The 24,175-nt window shown below is 45.5% G+C and overlaps 1 protein-coding gene across 2 annotated transcripts in view; it reads right to left on the bottom strand.

The window, feature by feature from the left end:
• The window catches only part of afap1 (actin filament associated protein 1), a 53,396-nt gene that overhangs the window by 9,490 nt on the left and 19,731 nt on the right, over positions 1-24,175 (bottom strand). For both annotated transcript variants that reach the window (XM_069672440.1, XM_069672439.1), the window contains exons 4-10: positions 12,612-12,720; positions 12,313-12,524; positions 12,009-12,188; positions 5,911-5,997; positions 4,086-4,161; positions 444-596; positions 148-359 (exon numbers count right to left, since the gene is read on the bottom strand). In XM_069672440.1, coding sequence (XP_069528541.1) covers positions 148-359; positions 444-596; positions 4,086-4,161; positions 5,911-5,997; positions 12,009-12,188; positions 12,313-12,524; positions 12,612-12,720 — 1,029 coding nt within the window. The remainder of the gene's footprint in view (positions 1-147; positions 360-443; positions 597-4,085; positions 4,162-5,910; positions 5,998-12,008; positions 12,189-12,312; positions 12,525-12,611; positions 12,721-24,175) is intronic.

Here is a 24,175-nt window from a genome sequence, read left to right as displayed (position 1 = left end):
ACATCAGACACAGAAGTCACTGTCGGGTGGAGAGGACGTTTGACCACATGAGAGGGACAGGAAAGGAGGACGGCTTAAAAAAAGCAGACTGTGCTTTTAATAGTTGTTTTTTTGTAGTCGACTGTAACACATGAACACGCGTCTCACCTCCAGCACGGCGACCTCCTGGCCGTTACGAAGCAGCCGGAAGGCAAAGGGGTGTTTGTGGTCGAGGCCGGGGCTGACCTCGCAGCCTCGCAGGGGCAGCGAGGCGATGTGGCTCTTCAGGTCGTCCCGGTCTTTGTGGAGGAGCAGCTGGTTGTCCTTCAGGCGGCACCAGCGCTCCCGCCAGCGGTTGTTGGACAACACGTTCAGGTAGCCTGTCGATCAAAGCAAATGCAGTCAGTAAAAGAATCTTCTCAACTGTTCCCAGAGTGATCACACCGAAAGCATCTTTTCCTCACCACATGTGGGAACGTCTTCCTCCGCTGACGAGGTCTGCTCATCCGTGGACGGCTTCTTCTTCCCCAGCCCGATGATCTTGGTGATCTTCTTCCCCGCTCCCTTCCCCACCGTCCCGCTCTTCTGCTCCGACTTCGAGTTCTTCTTTCCTTTTCCTGAGAGAGCGAGCGAGACACGGAGGTTTTTAATTTAATTCGTGACTTTAAATTAGGGCCTCCTGCAGACTTCACGCTCTGCTGTCATTACCTAAACACGGGAAATGACTACGAGCTGTGCTTTTATGTTGATTCAATTATGTTTGGATGCTTTTGCAATAAAGTAAGAAAGAGAGAAACCTTAGACTCTTCTATAAACAACCGTGAGTTCAGAATCATTGGGGTTAATGAGACTCTTGTGGGTTCAGAAACTCTTTGACTGTGGACTAGGGTCGGTTTGCAATCCCAGCATGCCCCACTGGTCCGTGTGGGATGATTTCAGCTGGCCTAGTTTTTATGCAAAGAGAGAGAAAGAGAGGAATGACTTTGCACATTCTGCTGGAAGGAGGGTTTGAGTCAATAAGCCAGGTCTTAAGAGGCTATGTCTGAGTCTGTCTGTCCAAATGAGGAAAATAGCTTCTGCTTGGCTCCCTTGTTTAGACACTGCGGTCTGCGGTGTGTTTAAATGTGTGTGTTTGGGAGAGAATAAAAGCAAGAAGAAGAGTTCTGGTCGAGAGAAGTGATACTGAGACTAAAGCGGCAGCGGAGAGGAGCTGGAGGAGGGGGGGGATAAAGAATTCCCCTCCACTGATGTCATCATGCCGAGACGCTAACAGCTAACGTCTGCAGACACGCACAGTAATACACTGTACATAATCTGGCCTGCACTCATCAGCACCGAGCTGCTGAAAGCTAACCGTCCAAACTGATACGCTAACGACAGAAACTCTTTGTATCAAATTCTTCCTGGCTTCTGTTGCAGCATTTTTTCCGTCTTGCGTTTTCCTCCACGATATAATGTGACAACTACCACGGCGACTGCCGCAATTAAAGAGGAAGCCGTCTGCACATTTCTCTTAATACGAAGAGTATACAAACACCCGTCACACACGATGCGGAGAGCAGACGCACACATGTAGAAGTGATTTTTTTTTTTAAAAAGGAGGACTTATTATTTTTCCCCTCAGGAGTCGAGGACGAGGAAAACTCTTGATCAGGTAAATTTGACTCCAGTAAATCGGCTCTTCTTGTTACCAGCCGTGGAAAGAATGTGGCTGATTAAGCTGAAAATAGTCTCAGGACTACACGAGGGAACGACTGAAGCAGGAGGTGTGTTTCTGTATCGGATAGTTTACCACTGCTGCCATAAAGTTTGCTCAATTTAGGAATGAGACGAGGACAAAGGTGGTGGCTGCAGCTTCCTATGTGACTTGTGAATTCTCCCAGTTTAAAGTAATAACAGAGCCATGAGCTCCAGAAACCAACCAGAGGTGCAAATACCTCGACTGATTCCACTACCTTCTGCTGAACCTGTGTCTGGATTAACTTTACTGCTGCTACTTGAGGCTGGCCTGCGTTTGTTTGGAGCGTTGGCTGAGCACAACCTTAAAAGCAGTCTGCACATGAACAGCAGGGGCAGCGTCGAGGCAGAGCGGATGTGACAGGGTCGACACAGCAGCAGTGACAACAACGTCAGAAAGTTCTGGAGACGAGCTGATAGACCAAGTCCACAAACATCTGTACGACGTGTCGCTGCCGCTGCACAGAGACAAACATGCCTGTCAAACAGCTGCAGACAGATAAGTTCTGTTTTAGAGTCCGGGACCGTTACGTCCGTGCACGGAGGAACATGTTGGAGAGACGGAGCGGGGATGGTGCAGACGGTGTGTTCTATCCACCATGTCTGTTGTTTACATCCCGCACATATAGTAGTTGCGTACGGCCTGAACTCTTTGGTGCCCCCTCCAGAGGTATCCTCCAGTAACACGCTTAGTGCAGAGACAAGTATGTGAACAGTTACGCTCATGACGCAGACGGATGTGTACGAGAAGGCAAGGTTCAAAATCTTCGGCCTTACAAAGTCAGGCTTGGCAAGATTTAATGGACACCAACTTCAATCGTTTTGTTCGCGCTGCTGGTGAGTGGAAGGTTCTCTGTAAGTAGCAAGTTCTACGTCAGCTGAAATCGAGTTTACTAGAGCGGTAAAAGCCAAACTGAACAGATCCTGCTGGATTTATTTGCAAAATACTGGTTAAAAAGATGCCGAAATAAAAATGTCCTGATGCAGATTCATAAAAAGTCTGAGTTCATGCTTCATCTGGTCTGTTCACAAGCCGACGAGCAAACAACTTTTAAAATGCTTGTTTTTTGAATGGAGTTCTGATCTACTATTTATGATGCAATCTCAGGACATCGGGAGAATCTTAATGCTGATTGGCTGCCGTTATATATTTAGTTGATTTGCTTGTTTAACAATTCCCATGACACGTAAATATGGCTGCGTGAGTCTCATGTGTGATCCTGTTGCTACATTCCTCACAGTTTGACGGCGGTGACGCATAAACATGACTTTCACAACCGAGCCCGTGAATCACAGCTCCGTGCTGAATCCATAAAACACGACGGGATCGGAGGTTTAGATTAACTGCCGGAGGGGAATCGGTTTCAGACGTAATGTTGGGAAAATTAACCAATTTTAAAAGTGGGAAAAAAGTGAGTTGACAAGCTAAATAACGGCGCTGACAAGTGCAATGAAATGTCTCTCCTCAGAGGACTGTGCCTGCTGAGCAAACAAACGGTAAATAACCACTGTCTGTTTCAGCCGTATCTCTTTGTTTTGGCGTCTAGTTCATCGGGGGGAAGAGCATCTCTGTGATAAATAAATCCACGTGCTCATTCTTCATGCTCCATGCGTTATTATTAAAGGCTGACCTCTTCAGAGCTTGTCGATGTTCCCCTCTGAATCATGAGACGGATTAACGGGGGAGCCGTATATCTCAGAACTGAGTCTAAGTTAATCATAATGTTGAAAAGGTGTAATCCCTCACTTAACTTATCCACCGTTTTATTGTTCGAGAGCCACAATTAATTATATTACAAAAAAACAGCACCGTGCAACTCTGTTGTAGGATGTGGATTTCACTTCTCACGTACACACCTAACTACTCGAGGTCGCAGGCGGGCTGGACCCTATCCTAGCTGTCATTGGGCGAGAGGCGGGGTTACACCATGGACTTATTAAAGGAGCAATTCGCCCGCCAGTCAGTCAAAGCTGGTGTTCTCTGTAATCGATAGAAGCAATAATATTTGAAATTGGTGCCATAGCTGTGGAGAAAGTTGTACAAACAGCTCGTAGTTTCGCCCATTCTACATTCCTACAACACCCAGCATGCATTGCGCCTCTCCCTCTTAAAGGAACGGCTCAGCGAGAGACGCTTGAGTGAAAGACTACCGTTTCTCTGCAGGCAACGGCTCAGAGCGGGACAGAATCTGAAATACGACCAGAATATACCGGTGGATCGTCTAAAACATTTCAGCTTGTAAACGTTTGGATATTACCCTCCATGAAGCGACACCGTCCATAAAGAGATTTGGATAGTGCCGGCCGTTTGAGAGTTTGGCTTCCAGCAGAGCCTCAAATTGGCTCTTTTCAGGTTGTGTGACTCTCACCTTGGTCTTTGCAGTCGCTGTGTCCGTTCTCATGAGTCAGCTCGCCGTCCGAGCTCGGCCTGTCACATGAAGCCTTCTGGCAGACGCACACAAGAAGGAGAATGAAAGCATGAGAAGGTACAAAGTGAGTAACACTGTACTTTCCTGAAAAAGTACGCACAGCCGTCTAATTACAACGTACACTGTTAAACCCCGAAGAGCATCTGCAACATGTTAGGGATGAATCATTAGGCTGGGCTTGTGTTTGCTTTGCCAGGTCGGGCACGGTTAAAGAGGTTCTGTTGGAGCTCATTTTCCAGCACATATGTACAGACACACACATGCACAGTGTGCGGTGCGTCTACAGCGTTAACAAACACCAATAATGTGAAGTTTCCCATTATTGTTTTTGTCCATTAAGTCTGGTGGCTTTGAAAAGAAAGCAACAAATACATTCTTGTCACGATCTCATATCACCGTATCGGTCCGACTATAAGACGACCCCGACTATAAGACGACCCCGACTATAAGACGACCCTGAGTATAAGACGACCCCGATTATAAGACGACCCCGACTATAAGACGACCCTGAGTATAAGACGACCCCGATTATAAGACGACCCCGACTATAAGACGACCCTGAGTATAAGACGACCCTGAGTATAAGACGACCCCGACTATAAGACGACACGATTATAAGACGACACGATTATAAGACGACGACGACCCCGACTATAAGACGACCCTGAGTATAAGACAACCCCGACTATAACGACCCCGACTATAAGACGACCCCCGACCCCGACTATAAAACAACCCAGATTATAGGATGACCCCGACTATAAGACGACACGACTACAAGACGACCCTGACTATAAGACGACCCCGGTTATAAGACGATCCCGACTATTAGACGACCCGACCCCGACTATAAGACGACCTCGACTATAAGACGAACCCGGCTATAAGACGACCCTGACTATAAGACGAACCCGACAATAAGACGACCCCCGACCCCGATTAAAAGACGACCCCGACTATAAGACGACCCCGATTATAAGACGACCCAGACTATAAGACGACCCCGATTATAAGACGACCCCGATTATAAGACGACCCCGATTAAAAGACGACCCCGACTATAAGACGACCCTGATTATAAGACGACCCTGATTATAAGACGACCCAGACTATAAGACGACCCCGAAGACGACCCTCTTGAAAGCTATCGCTTTGAGGACCACGGTACAATTTTCTCTGTTAGCATCTGTTAGCTAAGACTGTTAGCATTTTTAAGACACTGTAGTACAGCTGGGCCAGCGAGGGCAGGTCCGGTCCTGAGGCACTTCGGTGGCCGGTGGGCTTGCGATTTCTGGACATTTACACATCTTAAAATTAACATAATTACTCTGCCTCAGTTGTTGGTTAACTTGGCCGACGTTTGAGCCACTTTGTTTCAGCGGATCACCGTGTCTTTCCGTCTTTCATCCCCCTGGCTGCGTAGCTGTGAGTGACGGCTGGCCTCAGTTACGAGGGGTACACTCGCTTCACGAGGTACGACTGTCGTCAGCGTATACTGGCATTTAAAAGTCTAGACCCCGAATACAAGACGATCCCACTTTTTCAGGTGTATGTCAAGAGAAAAAAAACATGTTATATTCGGACCAATACGGTAGTTTTGTTGCCCATTGTTTTGTCAGCTAAAATAACTCCTCATGTTCGTTGCTTTTTGGATAAACTAAGAGCAGGTACGGAAAAGGATTCAATCTTCCTTAATCCAGGAATCTTGCCAATGGAAAGCATCTATCAGAACCCAACCCTGTCATAAGTGCATGGGTGTGTTTACCTTTTCCAGCTCGGGTTTGTGCACTGGTGATCCAGACCCAGTTCCATCCAAGTCAAAGCTCCCATTAACGCACACCTCTCTCATCACCTGCAACACAGAGGAAAATGAAACAGTAAGCTAATGAGGCTGAGACTGAACAACTGATCCCTGCCCCGGGGTTCAGTCTGTACGCTGCCGTGTGTGAGCGTGATCTGAACACACGGGTGGATAATTAAGCAGCTCACTCCCTCAGGCTAGAGGCATGCCTGGGATAATGTGCGCCACATGTATGGTTAACTCCGTCTCCTCTCGTATCCCATCATGCTACTGAATGGCAGCCAGGGGATTATAAGGCAGCCCATGCAGAGGAGGAACTACAGGAGCCAGAGCTAGCATGCATGTGTGAGGGTGTCTGCTACACACATCAGACACCACAGACTTTACTACAACCTTATGCAATATGGCCAATAAGTAGGGGTGAATGAGATCTGCAGGGCTCTGGATGGGGCGCCAGTGTGCATTACCGTGACCTCGTTGGACTTCAGACCTGGCAACCCCACCGTCAGATCTGGCAATCTCAGGCGTGTGGTGGTAACAGGGTGTGTGTAGATGAGCGGTGGGCAGTGGGAAATGAGATTTCAGTCTAAATGCTGTGTGTGCAAGATGGCTAATGCTCTCTCACACACACACACACACACACACACACACACACACACACACACACACACACACACACACACACACACACACACCACACACACACACACACACACACACACACACACACACATACACCCCTCGTCTTCTCCACAAGCATTCTGAACCATCTCTGACCGCGCAGAGCTCCTCAGCTCTCTGGTTTTGGCTTGAAGGGGAGCATAATTGGGGGAATGACAGACTGTGGCTCCACGGGTTTGGCTCAGAGAGAGGCTCGGAGGCCGGAGAGCGGGACAGACAGAAACATCATGTCTATCCTTCCACTGGAGAGGTACGTTGCCAAACTTGGGATGCTACGTCAGTCTGATAATGTACTACAAAGCAAACCCGAGGAGGTCGTCGGACTGTGTGGAAGTTTTTCTGTTTTTGGACGTTTTTGTGCCTATAAATTTAAAAGTTGTGGTCACAGGACATCACAGAAAGGATCCCGACAGAGGTAGACCTTTTGATTGATTTTCCAACCTGAAACAGCCGTTACGTCGCTGTCTTCAAGCCACCAGACCAAAACCAGACCACAGAACACAGCTGCTGCTCTTCCGCCCCCCCTTTTGGTTATTTTTTGGGGGATATTATGTGTTGCACCGATATCTACTTGTATCCAACTAACCATTTAAACTGGTTTTGTCATTGGAGTCTGGTGGCTTCGAAGAGAGCGATTTAAAGGATGTTGCTGGCCATGAAAGCTCTTTTTACTCTTTAAAGACCATGTTTTATGAGATATAAAATGCTCAGCTTGAAGTTATAAATTGTGTCTGATTTGTTTTTCTGCAAATTAAATTACCTTGTAAAAATCCTCCCATTGATCTCCTCCTTCTCCCTCATTAAAAATCCCTGAATCGGCATAGGCCCCGCCCACTAGGCCAATTTCCAACCGCCCCCTCCGTCGTGAAAACAAAACACGTCTCTGCCATCGTTTAGTGGCAACTTGTTGAAACTTAGCTAGCTTGAAATGTAGTAATTAGCAGCTCGTGCATCGCCGAAGTGGTTGCCATAGGTTACACATAATGATATACATAGCGTCACCCCGTCCATGAACGGGATTGGCTCCTTAGGTTTGTGACGTCTCAAACCTGCCAATCTGAACCGGTGTTGTTCAGCCTGTCCTTGGTACACTGCAGTTTAAAAGCAGACAGGCCCAGCCATGGAGACGATGCTCATGTTGTCCCTGATATGTCTTGTAGCACATGATAAATAAAAACCTTCCACGATGGGACATTGTTTTATGAAAGCCATGCACACACGTTTTGCAGTGGTCGCCGATGATGCAGTGTTGTTTGGACTGTGATGCTGGTGTTTAAAAGCACACTAAAGCTGATCAGCCATAAACACACGAGCGGTGCACATGAAACTTACTTTCCCCAAACTTAGTGCAGAGAAACAGCAAGAAAAAGAAGTCAGGAGAGGAGATATTATTCATCAGAAAATCAGGTCATATTGTTGCAGGAGGTAAAAGGAACATAACGTAAAAGGGAGGGAGGAGAGAGAGAAACATATAATCTTTATAAAAGAACTGGAAAGGATTAGGAGAATGAAGTAAGGACACAATATGGACATGTGTTTTCCATAAACACGTCGTTAGCAGACAACGTCTGGGAGAATCATTACTGTAACTCGCAGGCTTTGGAAACCCTCAGGTACTCTCCTCGCTTTCCCTTCCCTTTCCTCTTCTTTCCCTTTTGAACCTCTCCTCCACTTCCCTCCCTTTTCTCTTCCTCCTCCTCCCCCTTCCTTCCTTCCCATCTATTTTGCTAACTGTGACTTCACTTCTGTCACAACGAGGACACGTTGTTGGTCCCGGCTGATTCGGCGAGGGTGGGAAATGTCGCAAGAAATCTTTATTTCCATTATCCGTGCACGAGGGACTGTGAGGGAAGTTTTATGCATTCTGTGAGAGCTCCAGAGAAGTGGACATAAAAAAGAGGTCAAGATTTGAAAGAAAAATTAATGACGGTGATCCTAGCAACACATTCTGCAAACACAGACGCAAAGATACGCTTATCATTGTGGCTGGACTCCGATCTTTAACACCCTGAGGGAACACAGAGCGAGCCAGAGAATCAAACCCTCCTGCACTCTGCTGCTAATGACTCCAACACAGGTCATGGGCTCTAACGCACATTCTCAAAGCCCCCACTTGGCCCTGCACCTCTGTTTTGCACAAAGGGTAGGGTGTCCTCCAAATTCCCCTTCGGACAGAGCTTTTTCAGACGTGGTAGAAACAATTACCGGAATGTTTTTGCAAAATGAGGCAGCTTTATATCAATCTTGGAACCAATCGACTGTTGCCTGATGATGATTTATCCTCTGGGGGCGACGGTCAATATTTCAGGGCTTCCACTGTAGACAGATGACTTCCGGATATCGGATAGCCAGGCTGAGACTTCCTCTTCCGGCTTTTAGTCATTGTTTGCAGTCCCAGCTCACAACTTGAGTCTGAGAATGGAGTTAGCCAAATCCGGAGCTAAGCGGCTGCTTTTCCGCTCTCTGCAAGTGTTGCGAGTAAACATTAATCTACTATGGCTGAACAAACAAAGAAAAGATGGATGACTACAGATACAACTTCAACAAGAAGTGAAAATCCAAAGAAGAAGAAACAAAGTCGACGCTCAGATGAAGGCAAACAGGAAAATCAAGAGTTACAACCGGAGCCAACCGTGGACGTCACACATGCAGCACTGTCTGGATATCTGGGAAGTGTGCTCCTGCAGTTACAGTTTATCGCCACAGGTGCCGCCAAAGAGAACGAAACGACCTATGCGTTCCACCTGTTTGGACAGTTTCCTACCCTGCTCAAACATGATTCTGAAAACACCCAAAAGACCTGTGCTCATATTGTAGTTATTTACTCATGGAGACGAGTGTAACAAGGAAGCTGGCTACTGATGCAAGGAAAGGAGCACATATCTTTGCATATGATCATGCAAAATGTTCATCCTCGTTAGAAAGTCTTACTTTGATGTAGACGATATGGAATGAACATACAGTTTTTCCATCTTATCCATAAAGCTTGATAAAAGAGGTAGAGTACGACCCCTATCAATCTAAGCTGTGTCCTGAAGGAACCCAGCTCAGCTGAGGCAGCTCCAAAACTCTGGCTGAGCCAACGGGAGGGGAGTGAGTCTATATTCAGACATGTTTTGCAACAGACTGAGCATAGAGCTTCTGCCAACTTCATGTGACGGCTGCTGATTGCAGTGTTATCAGTTCAATATGTTTCATACATCCAGACCGAGAAGTCTCCGAGCAGCAATTAGTGCAGTCGTTACCAAAGTTTGGGTGCAGCAGAGGTTTGTGTATTTTCACAGATCTGGTTGCGACTGCCTGCAGGTAACTCACCGCCACAGAGGCCTCAGCCAATCGATAAACAACGGCTAATTAACAGCAGAAACAAGTGATTGAATCAAGAAGACAAGCAGTAACAGTTTCGATCTGACGGACACAAACATGAAACATGAAACAGACGTGAGTTTGAAAGCCTGTCGGAGAATCAGCAGCAAAGGGGAATTGTATTGGCAGAAGCAAGTAGGCACAATGATCTTAAAATAGTGCACAATATGAAGTCGACAACAAACAAGGAATTCCGTGAAGCTCTCAGGAGAGCAGACGTGAGGAGGAAGCGGGGGCAGTTGGGGTTTCTTCTAAATCCGAACACCAGATGAGACCCGTCTTTCCTCCGGTGATTGAAACAGAAAGAGCCCAGAGGTGCTGGCAGCGCACTAACAACAGGGGTCGAAAAAGCAGAACGTATCGGAGCCTATTTGATGTCGGCGGGGTGGGTTTGTTTTTCAGACAGAAAGATCAGAGAGTGAAAGAGAAGACGGGGAGGGGGGCAGAGAGAGGCACAGAAAGAATGTGTGTGAGGCAGAGAGAGAGATCAGAGGAATAAAAACCAAACATCTGCACATCAGAGTGAGACCAGCAGAACCACCTGTTCATAACAAACAGCCATACAAAAGCAGGAAAAGGTCCGTCCTGAAGAACGAGTTATTCTTACACTGAGAGCTACGCCCTTTATTCTTTAGTCCTAAATATAAATTACAATGCAGCTCATTTCTACCTTCCTGACATCAGAAACGAAACCGATCCAAAGACCTTTCCTCTGATCTGAACTCTCGTATAATGATCCAAGTTGCTGACACAAGCATTTGCTTAAAGGGGAATTCCAGGCTGTAATGTATTCAACGTAATCCTTGTAAGGAAATGCATCGGACCAGACTACAGTAAATGAAAAAGTGCTTGTTTTTGCCACCGACAGGCTCAGGTTGTTATTCTAAGTGTCTAATAATACTAAGGAACAGATCCCTCCAGAGATTGACCTTTTCCTTTAAGTGTAAGTGTAAGGTCACGCTCTCAAAAACCACCACCTCAGTTGACAAGACGAGTAATTCTACCATGCAGAACAAGTTGTAGTTGCTGGTCTACCGCTGCCTTCATCGATAAAGCTTACTATTTATGACACCAAAGTCAACCAATGACATAAACCGTCTAACCGATCGAGGCAGCGGTAGACCACCAACTCCCATGTTCTTTGAGGTAAAATTACTGCTTTTGTCGATGGAGTCTGGTGGGTCGGAGGGATTAACCTTTAAGATTTTCATTTAAATAAATGTCTGTTAAGTCACTATCACAGAGTGAGGTAACACAATGGTGATTTGGCCTATGGCCCACTGATGAAAGCCTTTGTATTTGCAGTATTAAAGACTGGCTGTCTGTGGCGGCGCCCAGTTAGTGACGTGTTTTCCATCAGCCAGCAGTGGTTGGTCTGCCAGAGAGGGTAGGCGGAGCTAAGCTGCTGCCTCAACGGTCTCTGCAAGTGTTGCGAGTAAACAGTAATCTACTATGGCTGAACAAACAAAGAAAAGATGGATGACTACAGATACAACTTCAACAAGAAGTGAAAATCCAAAGAAGAAGAAACAAACTCGACGCTCAGATGAAGCAAACAGTCTGAAAAGGAAAGCGACCGTCAGCCAGGAAAATCAAGAGTTACAACCGGAGCCAACCGTGGACGTCACACATGCAGCACTGTCTGGATATCTGGGAAGTGTGCTCCTGCAATTACCGTTTATCGCCACAGGTGCCGCCAAAGAGAACCAAACTGAGATCTTGGAGATTAGAATTTTAACAAAAAGGTTTGATCTCTGTAGTGATCGTTTCTGTAATGTTAACAGACACTTAGAATGACAACCACTCTTTTAGTGGACGTACTTTGAAAGGGCACATTCGCCTGCAGTGATTACATTGCCGCCATTACAGCCTGTTTTGCAGCTGCCTGCTGAAGAGATAAAATTCCAAAACTTTTTGTTACTAATCCTCATTTAGTTCCCCAAACATGCACCCAAATAAACACCGTTTTTTCTGCATTTATGCTTTAGAGAAGGAAAAGTGGAGAATGGTGTCACCTTGAGCCACTCCTCAGCCTGTTCTTTGCTCTGCACAGCCAGCACCAGAGCGTCTGCCCCCTGATGGACGATCTTCAGCTCGTGCTTCTTCTTCTTGCCGTCTTTGGGGATGTGAGTGATGCTGCACCCCGACAGGGTCAGCTCCATCTGGGGGGTGTGGTCTTTGGAGGACTTGTAACACTGGAGGGTGAGAAGAGGTGCAAGCTTTCACAGGAGGAAGTTAACATGCTGCTGCTTTAATCTAACATGTGCATCCTTTACCTCGTGCATGAGTGTATTAACATGTTTGTGAAGATTCGCTCACCAACAGTTTGTTGTCTTTGATGACGCAGAGGAGTTTGGTCCACTGGCCGAAGCGCTTCTTGCGCAGCAGGAACGCACAGATCCGGGCGTCCTTCACCAGATCCATGGACGCCTCTTCAGATGGCCACTGGTGACGCATCTTCTGGCCCTTCCCGTCCTCCTCTTCCTCGTCGTAAGACTCATAGGAGCTGCTCATGGCGTCCGAGTCGTAATCTGAGGGGTAGGTGAAGAAAGAATGGTAGGTGAATTTTTTCATGCATCATATCAGTAGTTTGTACTGTTAATCGGACTGTCACTCACTGGAGGTGATGTATTCAGGAGCCTTTCCAGGACTTAAAGGAACCGCTTCCTCATAGTAGCCTTCTGGTAGAGAGGAGCTGGGCAGAGGAGGAGGGCCGCTGTTTGGAGGCTGCACAGAAAACACAAGTTTACATTAATCACTGAGAAGTTTAATTACAAAGCACATCGCTGAGCTTTTACTGCTTTAAGTCTTTGAGCTGCTACTCCCACATATCCTAGGAGCGAGGAATTACCGTTTTAAGATGTTTCAACCCATTAAAATCACTGCATGATTCATGTGCATGGACGACTAAAAGCAAAGTTCCTTCTTGATCCTAATTCTGATAAGTACAGGACAACTTCAGAGTGTCTCCCTGAAAACCTTTTTCACAAGGACCACAGTCGGGCTGAGACGTCTGCACACTTTTTTCCCTGTCTGGAAAACCCCCATGACTCCCTTTTACTTTCTTTATTAGTGGCAGCGCCGTTTTTCCGCTGGTTATTAAGAGGAGAAACTCCACAACTGTTATGAAACTCTATGTGCTATGGTCCATTGGTTACAGCTGACCCAATCAGGCGTCATCGCGGCAGTGATGTCAGCATCCACTGCCGCGGCAACGTGGAACATTCATAAAAAGGTCTGGCTGATGTGCAGCCTCAACGGCTAACTGCTTCAAAGTGCAGGGACGGTGGACGGTCCGAGTTAACAGTCGGCCTCTCATAATTATAGCGATGCTGTCAGGAAAGACGGTGACTGAGTTTGGCTCGAGCCAGAAAAGTCACAGGATCAAAAGAAGGCCAATAAAAGCTGCTATTAGAGACGATTCAACCGCAGACGAACAGTAATTTTCTAATTGCCATCCCTTTTGTTCTATAAATATTCACTGAATGTTATAAAGTCAGAACTTTTCTTGGGTTTACTTGATCATCTTTGGTGATTCAATGAATTTAAAACACCAAAGTAACAACAAACAACATGTCACGGATCGAGGCAGCAGGAGACCAGCAGCTCCCGTGTTCTGCAAGAGTTTTTTGCTTTTAATAGTGACGCGTTATTTTTGGTTGAACAGAACACAAATGTCTCTGTAGGGATCATTTCTGTAATGTTGTCAGACACTGAGAACAAACCATCCGAGCCTGTGAGGGCTGTCTTTGATTGGGCAAATTCGCCAGCAGGGATTTAGTTGCAGCCATCACAACCTGTTACATGGCTGCTGTCTGAAGCAATCTATGGAAGTAAGCTCAAAACTTGTAGTACTACAAGTCATTTAGGAGTCTAAATCACTAGATCCGACACCTTGACCCCATCGGAGCAGTGTCCACTGTGCTCCGTGTGCGTCGCCCCTCTGGTCCATCAGAGGGCACGTGCCCTACCCCACAGGAGGCGCTTCTGGACCGCAGCGGAGCAGAGCGCTGGCCCAAGCAGCTGGATTCACGTGATCAAAAGATCGAACTACATTATCGCACGGGACTTCCGAAATCACATGATAATCTCTGGGACCCTCGGACCGATTGATTGACTCCTGACCTCGAGCCACCGGTTATGATGTAATGTTTGTATGGTGATATAAAGCATATAAATACAGAAGTCTGAACAAGTAGTTTTAATTTGAAACTCCTGGATGCTCTAAGCTTTGCATCCTGTTCGGAACAATCTGATCTGTTCATGCTTGAAGCGGCCTCCGTCAAAAATAGACGAGAGAGACGCTTCTGGGACGCGTCGAAAACGGAACGTGGCGCGTGCTGTGCAAACACGAGCTTTGACTTGAGTTGGCGCGATCAAGTTCAGAGGTCGCGGCGGACACAGATCCTGTGGAATATAGTAGTGAGGCATTCTCTGTTCTCCCTGCTCAGTGCAAAGTAAGGTCTCCTCAGTTCTTTTGTCTCAGTCAACACATCCCAACCCTCTTCTCTTAATCCTCGTCTCATCTCGCCTGTTTTTCTTTAAGTCAAGTGCTGGGCCCGGCCCGGCCTGCAGCAGAAACCTTATCACATCTCCTTTGGGGGAAACAGCGGTTCGGTGAACTCATTTCTTGGCAGGGATACGCTGCCCTGCTAAACTCCGGCTCTGCCAGAGTTCTCCTCCCTATCCCGGCCCTGACAAGAAAAAGAAATAAAATCCCCCAGAGAGGAAGACAGGAGGAAAGAAAGAAGCGAGAGCGAACGAAAGCACTCAGCCTGCGAACAATAAGCCACAATATCAGATTTGAGAAGTGGATGTGAAAGTTTGCGTTGGAGAAGGAGAATTGTTGACTTGAGGTCCACAGCTTCATATCTCACATCCCGATGACTTCCTTTCCAAGATTTTAAGCAACAAAACCATTAATAATCATGCAGAAGAGGATTGTTTGGGTAAGCATTTTTCCCTGAGTGCAGCAGAATACATTACAGAGAATGTGATCCCACTGCTCTGCTATGTAGTGACTCAAATCTTACAGGCACCGGGGCGAGGAGAGAGCGCTGCATGCACTGCATACACACACATTTGTATACACACACACACACACACGTAAACACACAATCCAACTTTCCTTTACTTTCGTTCTCCGGAACAACAGCTTGGTCGTATCACACGAGCTGTCTGCAGATCAGGAGTTCACTGCGGTCACAATGCTGAAGATAAACACACACACGCACGCACGAAAGTTCCTCTGTAGTCCAGATCGGATCATCTTTAAAAGCCCGACAGATATCCCAAACATCTGGTCGCGATCATCATATGACAACAACGCAGATCCACCTCAGATGAGATCAGATCAGATGGACCGCTGACAACACTGTTGATAACGTAATTACAGCGCACTGACTGAACACATCGGAGCTTATAATCCACTTACAAGCTTTCATCTCAGATATTACAAGTTGCCTTCAAAGGCATTCAAAGTGGACAAAATGGAAATTCTTTGTGGACAGGCAGAAGTTATGATAATAATCTTACTATAGAGAACAATAGAAACCCCCCAGTTTTGTAATTGTACTCTCTGATCCCACTAGAACTTCTAGGAAAAACCTCAAGCAAGGCCAAAATTATACGACAATACTGAGACGTCAAGCGGGTCAAGCTTTCAATGCTCCTGAAATTGGAACTTGGAGAGTTTTGGTTCTCAAACTGCGGGTGGTGGGAAGTAAAGAATGAGAACCATCTGTCAGAAGTTCCTCAGATTCATGAGAGGGTTCACATCTATCTGGTCACTGATCCTAATGAGCTGCTGTTGTTCAGGTCAACAGACCGTGATGCCAAATCACATGCGAGTAAACTCTAAATCAGAGGTTTGTATACTTAGGCTACTTCCAAAGAAGACAGTTGTGTGCATTACTCACAGTTTCAGCAGCTGCTGCAGTCAATTGCAACTACTCTGGAAATCTGCTCAACAAAAATATTTGGACGGAAGGAAGGAAGCAAAATTTTGCATCACACCCACCGACTATTAAATTTATAAACGGAAGTCTTGCATGCAGAGAAGCTCAAACATTCTTCACGTCGTTGCCGACTTGCTTGGTGAGAGGAGGAAGGAATATAAAAGCAGCGTGTGGTCCACGAAGGGTAACTCCTGACTGACCACCACCTGATCTTGTTAGGTTCGCTTAAAGTTACCATGGGAACCAATATAGGTGGGGGAAATAATCGATTATACGATGCATTGGGATGCTTTGTTAACGAATTCTGCATCAATGTATGAAAGTCTATAATCGATTCTCAGCCAAGTCCGGAGGCTGGCGTTACTGTGACGTAGAGTGTGTGCGCCGTGTTGACATGCAAGAATATGGCGGAGCAGCTGCAAGCGAGAAAAGAAATGAAACCACCGCCAGCTTTTTTAATATGTGTCCTTACTCCGTCGTGGAAAACTAAGGCTTTCGTTTTGTCCCGCATACCCTGGAACTCCAGGAATCGAATCGTGAGGTGACTCCCGATTCCCACCCCTAGTTACCAACATAAACAACTATGATTTAATGAAGCAGTCCACAGAAGGCGATCATTACAACTGTTTATGTACTACTAGCATCTGTCGCTTGTAGACTTGCAAATAGCAGTGGATCCATATATATTTTCTAAAGTTTAGGGAACTCCTCGCCCAAGTAAAGCACTCATATTCAGAGTTTTGAGGACTTTTTCGTGTCCTGTCATGGTCAAAATGCCGTTCTTTCCTGACAGAAATACCTCTCTGAAGAAAAGCACAGCTACAAGCATGAGAAGAGCAGTACATGCAGGTCATGTGCATGGATGCGTATCAAAATGTCAGAATTCCACAGTCATAATGTGTAATTAGGTCGTGGTAAAGGAGCCCTGACCTTGGTTTGGATACTTTGAGTGGGAGGTTCGTCTGCTGCTCGGGCCTTTGGCTGAAACTCACATCCAAACATTTATGCCAAGCATCAATTTTTGCCCTGCGTAGGAGGGCTGGACCTGAATAATGTTTCTGCCATGGTGCCAATGGGACGCAGGAATGGATAAACTGAGTGGACACAGGAAAGCCACTCCCTAAGGAGAGGCTTTGGAAAAGGAAAACTGCATCTCCAATGATTCTTGGCAAACGACCCAGTGTAGACGCATGTTTCCAGCTGGTGGCAACCCAACCGATTTTCTAGGCTTAATTTGATTGCTAACAATGCTGAATGAAACCAGATTCCCTTGTTACTGATGACTTAGTTTTAATATTAATGGTCATCGAATAACATAATAGAATGCCCTTAAAAGAGTTTGAGTACCTCATTAAGGCGTCCCCTTTTAAGGGAGTTATTTTGGGCGTTTATGGGTCACAGACAAATTTGGGTGGCTGGCAGTTGGAGCAGCTCCAGGGCGAGAATTGTTCGATATATGGTCCTTTGAGAAATACAACCGAAGGAAAGAAGTCAACTACGACTTATAGGGGACATCAAACTTCATCGTTATGTTTTGTGCTGTTCAGATACCCTTTGATTTTAGAGGAAACATATTAATCTTTTGTACTTCCATTGGTACCAAAATGTTTGTTGGACATTTGGAGCCAATGTACATTTTGTTTCTGGTAAAATGGTTTGTTCAGATTGTTCTGATCTGAACCGACCTTCAGGTACTTTAACTAAACAGATTTTTAATGCAAGCTTCATGAAATATTGTCCAGACCTTTGGTTGCCCCAAGGTAAGGATAATAACTGAATGACCTTTTGAAGCTTTATTTATCCTGAGGATCGTTTTGCTGAGGCATACGCTCTTTTCCAGCACCACCCTGCCTCACAGTTATACACATTCACATCTGGGAGCTGCACAGGGCAACCACAGTCTTCTACTGTTGGCATCTGGTTCCTCCACTACTTGTACAACTGGAGGTTAAGTGCCATGCTCGAGGTCACCTGGACGGTAGTTACTGGGGGGGAGGGGGTGTTACTGCTTCACTTTATTTGACTAGATCTTTGCAGCTGGTCCGTGCCGCTCCTTTCATTTTCAAGCTGCTGCAATTCGTGTTTATTCAGGCACATGTGTTTTTAATCTTCTTTCGTGTCAGTGCTCAGATGAAGCAAAGACTGACCAAAGGTTTTTAGATCAGCTGCAGTATCAGGATACCTTAGTCGCCTTTGAATCATTATCCAAGAGAATGATCATTGCCAAACTTCAGAAACCTGCAGTATCACGCAGAGAAGGACAGACGGGACATAAGTGGACCGATAGCCATCTGCACACTCCCCCTTCCCCCATGCCTTCTTCAAAGCTTAAGCATGAGGTCAAGGCAAGGCAATGACTTAAAAATTGATTCCAGGCAGCAAGAGAAGATGAAAGCTCAAGGAGCAAAACGGCTATGGTGTTCGCTACCCATCAGTTTGTCCTGCTTTTGTCCTGGGATAACCTTAACACAACTAGCTTGTAAAAGATGGAGCGAAGGTCATTTTCTACAACTTTTACTGGAACTTGAGTCTAAGACAGGAGATATTTGTAACATTAGTGTTATACTAAATGGTATGCAAGTTGTTCTGGTATATTCTGGACATTTAAGGTTATTCTGTAGAAAATGTTTGTGGTATATAGCCAATCAAACACACTCATTCCTCATTCCAGTGCTTTCTCAAAACATCTGTCCCTCCAATTCATAGATTGCTAGAGAAAGGACTCTAATCAATAACTAATGACTTCTGCGTTAGCCTCTATAGGGGAAGCAACTGTTATTGTTTTCAAGGTGTGGCTCTGTCCATTTAAGGTTGCACATGGAAGCGGGAGAGTAGATTGCAGAGTGCACAAACCCGACTTATTGCTATTCCGCTGAAAACCTATTGTGTTTGCCGACCATAAACAGCGCATAGTACAAACATAGCTAGCAGACCATGAGGAGATCCTCAGGAATGTCATTTATTATGTAAAAATTGCTCTGACGAAGCAGCGAATGGGAAACAACGTTTGCTAGATACTGTCTGTTCATGCACACAGACATTAAGGCATGCCAGTACACTCCGTTGGAATATTGTGATAACAAACCATAGCATACATTATAGTGGTTGCAACAGTGGCAGCTGTCCAGAAGCAACACTGAAAGCTCCATTGTGTTAAAGAGAAACTCAATCCGGATGTCAGCTGATTAGACAACACATACTTTTTACATAAGAGCCCCGTACATTCGAAAACATTCAAACACACGACGAGAAGAAGAAGCTTGGGAAGAAAATGGAAAGTAGACTCTCTCTCACACACACTAAATCTCTGATAAAATCCCCTCTCTGCAGGACTCAAGGCCTCCTCCAAGCTGAAGACCTGCCAACCTCTGCGATACACATCGAAGTGTTCCAGCTCTCTGTTTTTACATGAACCACCCATGCTAGTGTTACCTCCGACAAAACAAAACCTTTCTCAATGTTTAAACCCCAATCTAACTTACACTTCCCCTCCATTACTTTTCTTACTTCCTGCCTCGGGCCGGCACGTTAAGTGTGTTTTTTGCGGGGCAGGTGCATCCACAAGAGTGCCGTTACTGGCGGACTTGCCGGCTCGCCAGCTGTACTGAAAAAACAAATGGAAAGCGAGATTGGGTCGGGTATTTCCTGCATTTCTCTCACCTCACAATGAGGTGTAAATGTGGTTCAGCAGCAGCTGGTGGGAGCTGGTAGGAGCTGGTGGTCCTTAGCTATGAAAAAGCATTGGAAGGGTGGGGTGACCCTGTTTTCACAGGAATGGAGCCCTGTCTGGACCATATCTGGAATGCCAACCTTCTATTGTGCTAGAACTTTGTGAGAAGTCCCATTGAGGCATTCATGCAATGCAAGTAAATGCTCTCTGAAGACAAGCTACAGAATGAAGTCTTACTTTACACGTGTCTTTAGCATTTCTTGGCTCAAATGTCTCGATACTTATGGGGGAACATTGACATAAATACAGATATAAGTACAAGTCAGCACTTTCAAGCCATGGTTCTCTGATAGAAAACAGTTAAGTGCGTCCAGTGTCTGGATTCAGTCACTGTCTGGAGTATACAACTATCTAAAAGATGGATTGGAGCAACAGCAGTAATACGTTATATTGAATTGTGAGGTAAAGAGGGATCTGAGCCAGAAGATTAAGCTTTTGATTGATAAGGTAATTCATGTTCCAACCATAACTAATGTTCATGAGCTGTGTGTAGTGGCGGAACAAATGAAATGGCAGATACAAGCAGCAAAGTTTGCTCCGCAGAGTGGTTGGGCTTAGCCGTAGAGATAGAAAGCCCAGACAATTGGATTGAGCTCGGCATAAAGCCCTTCCTACTTTGCTTTGAGAGAATCCAACTGAGGTGGCTCGGGAATCTCATTAGGATGGCTTCTGGGAGTTTTTCTGTCAAGGTTCTTTTGGGCAGGACCAAGTAGTAGCAGATTAAGACCCTGGGGGTAAACCCAGAGCACTCTGGAGGGATTTAATAGCTGATCTGGTCTGGGAAAGCCTTGGGTGGACTAACTTGAATAAGTTTACGTTTTGGTGGTTGTGTTTGCTTAATTCACATGTTGCTTAGGCAATCACAATCAAGTTAAGTGGCAACTGCTTGTTCTGCCGCTCCAACCGTAGGCTAGCCCTATTCCCGTATTCAGATTTTTGGCTTCAGGTTCTGGCACCGAGCATTAAATCTCGATTCTTGGACAATCGTAATAGGGAAGGTGATAACAAAAGACAGGGCAAGATATGTTCTTCTCACTGTACCCTTGGCAAGGAGTGGTGAAGGGCTTAGCCATCATTGTCACGTCGAGCTTTCTTTGGACACACTTCTCGCTCAATGATCTTGAAGAGAAAGTTTTGCTGTCCTTCAGGTCGTGATTGTTTCATTGACTTTTCTTTGGTACATTGAGTGTTACATCCCCACTTTTGGATGCAAGGGACATTTCCAATTAACGGTCAAAAAGAGAGTCATCCATAGATCCATAGATTTAGACATTTGAACCGCAAACTGCATTACTGCTCTACCAGACTGCAGAAATAGCTTCAATTTTCCCTCAGTGCTTTATTAAGTCACTTCCATCACATCATGTGTCAAGAAAAGAAAAAACTGCTGGCATTGTAAAGAGCCTTCAAAAGAACTTGAGTGGGGGAAAAAAAAGTTGTGAAATAGGTTTTCCATTCGTGGCCCAGTTTCTCAGTGTGGACTTTTTCCAGAGTGTTATGAGTCGGCTGAAACCGTTCTGGCCGTGAGAGTTCGCTACGCTGTGGGCATGTGTCACTTAGTAAAGTCCTGCTGCTCACTGCAGTTAAGACTCAATCAATCACCAACTTCCCATTTGTTTGGTTGCCCTTGAGACAAAATGTGACGCTTTTCAACACGATCCGTAAAAACAACCTCATTTCCTGTCTCGGCTCGATGACACAATAGCTGATGTCACTGAAGGCTTTGCTGTGGTTCACCAAGCCGCAAAGCGGGGGAACCCCACGGAGGAATCAAGTAAAATATGAAAACGGATCCATCAGCACCAAATGGAGACCAAAACAAAACAGTAATTTGTAAAGACGTACCAAAGCAGGACTGATTTAACTGCAGATGTGTGATCGGATGCCAGCTCTTGCTTGACAAAGCACAGTGACACATTTCCTTGCTCCAATGTGTTTCCCCTTCAAGCTAGAAAACATTTGGTTTGGCAAAATACTGCAGGTTGATATATATCCCAAATACAGAGCTGCTGGTCGAAGGCCACCAACATGGCAGTACGAAATGGTGAATGAAGAGAGGCCACCCCAAATCTCTAGAGATAGAAAACAATATATACATACAAGGGAAGATTTAGGTTGTGCAGTGTCGTCTACATTTGAACAGGAAGCTTTGGCCGAGACGCATATTTATCCTCGATAGAGCTCAGGGGGGAGGGGGTTGTCCGATTCTAAATGCGAGAGGGGGAGGAAATGAATTCCAAATGGGACCCAGACTGCCATGTATAAAGCAATCTGGCAAGTGTGTATACAGTATATCCATCACATGAACACTGAACGCTGGTTAACTTGCGCAGGATCTGTTTGGGGGAAGCCGAGGGAGGACAGGAGGAAGGGGTGGAGGGAAGGAGGGGTATGGCACCGCTCTCCAACATCAGCACAGATGGAAATCATTTGTGTCTCAACAAGAAGACTGGTCCACATTCTCCTTTAGCACGGCCGTCTTGAAGCCATTCATAGCCCATAGGATGCAACTGATCACGTGACTGAAGCATTAAAACATGTAGTAAAATATTCCAAACATTTGTTGGTTGCAGCCTCCTGAATGTGAGGAATTGATTCTCGTCTCCGTTTATGTGATTATAAGGGGATTATTTGAATTGTTGGTTGACGAAATTTGAAGACGTCAGTATTTTTATGACCAAAACCATTGGTTGGAACCAAGATAGTTTGTATTTTGACAAGCCTTGAGATAGCAGACGTTCACATGGATGGTTTTGAATCTATTGAATCTATCTATCCATCTAATGGAGCACGAAATGGTAGACAAAAAAGAAGTTCTGCAACCCTGCAATTTACGTGCTCTATCTGCATGTCAGGTTGCCCTTCATGCCGTTCATGCATCCGGAGAAGACCTTGAAACTGCTTTTGAGACTGGTTTTGTTTCCGAGAGAAGAAGCCTTCTGCAGATGATTCCCCTCCCAGTAAAAACCTTATTATCAGTGAACGCTGATGGAAACCTCGCCTCAAAACAATCTGAGCACCTAGAAACAAGCTGGTGCCAGCTCAGTTGGCAGCCCCATCCAAGAGCATTGGTGGGCAATTAAACAATGAACACTGAAGGCGTCATTTTGAGTCTTGGTTTGTAAAGTCTACAGCCTGCATTGATGTTGCTCCTGCATTGCTCTCTACAATGAGGCAGCAAAAAATGTAATGGGCAGCCCTCGTGTAGTCTTGTCACATCATGAGGCAAAGCTCTTCCGAATGGCAACAGTCAAGGGCAGCGCAAAACGACTTTATAAGGAGAGACATGACTCGACTCATTACGGCAAACACTTTATCTCTCCTCAAAGGCATCTGTTGTGATGAACTTGTCCTGGAGAGACAAAAACAATGTCAAAAACCGCCGATGCTGCTGCATGCACGACAGCAGGAACGCATCTGCATTCTGCATCTGGTGGTGCATTTCTTTGCTTCAGCGCAGCTAATTCCAAATACAAGTCTTTTATGTTTTATCTTTCAGGACTTTTGCTCTAACTACTCGACAGCTGGATGGAAAGGATTCATGTGGCTGAGGCAGTGAGCTTGTTGATGACAGGAATGTATTTCATGCCAAAGATAAAAGAGCAATATTAGTGCAGCATAAATCCTTCGTGTGAAAAGAGACAGAAAGAGAAGAAGAGATTCTCCTCGTCATACAAGACTTCAGCGGGATCTTGTCTCACTTTGTGGTCATTACAATCTAATTGGAGCCAGGCCTTGTTTTTGTGTGCCGTAATACATGAGTGTATGTGTTGGAGTGTAGCATGTAACACATTGTAAAATGGTGCCGTGATCCTCTTCCTTAGATCCCTGGAGTGATTTATGAGGTGAGGGTTGTGGAGAGGATCAAACCGACTTAAAAAGATCCCGGTTCTTTTTGAGTTTATACAGTATGTGTGTCTGAGCAAAGCCACCACTTTTCATCATTTCAAGTCTTGCACACACGCAGCTCTACGCCCATGAATAGTGTGTGGTATTACTGCTACATCCACACTCATAACTTTTGCTACATGTACGCCTAGCGTCCACACCACTGTGGCATTTTAGAGCCCTTGGAATTAAGACGTTTGGAAACGCTGCTGAAACTTGCACATTTTGTTTAATGGCTAAAAATAGAGACTTTTGCAAACGTTGACGGAGACACTAATGTTTGCTTCCTGATTGGGTCTTATCAGTCACAACGCATCATTTCCCGATTCGTCCCACCCGTATGACGTGACCTTTTCCAGAATAAAACAAACGTCATATGTCTTACTAATGACTAACAGCAACTACTTCTACCTACATGCGCAGGAAGAAACATGAAATCACACGTGATTTCAGGTTAGTGTGGACAGAGTTATTAGTTTTAGTTTCGTTTTAAGACACTATTGTTTCCTTATTAACATCAAAGAAGGGTATTGATGTTTGTGCAGCCCTTTCGTTCATTGTTTGACTTGAATAACCTTTTGGCTGAGGATCTACAGATTCTAATGAC

This window comes from Semicossyphus pulcher, unplaced genomic scaffold (genome assembly GCF_022749685.1).
Source record: "Semicossyphus pulcher isolate SPU_LCO1_2020_fin unplaced genomic scaffold, fSemPul1.0.p SCAF_21, whole genome shotgun sequence".
Lineage (NCBI taxonomy): Eukaryota > Metazoa > Chordata > Actinopteri > Labriformes > Labridae > Semicossyphus > Semicossyphus pulcher.
The sequence above is the reverse complement of the archived record's forward strand: the minus strand, read 5'-3'. Positions and strand labels throughout refer to the sequence as shown.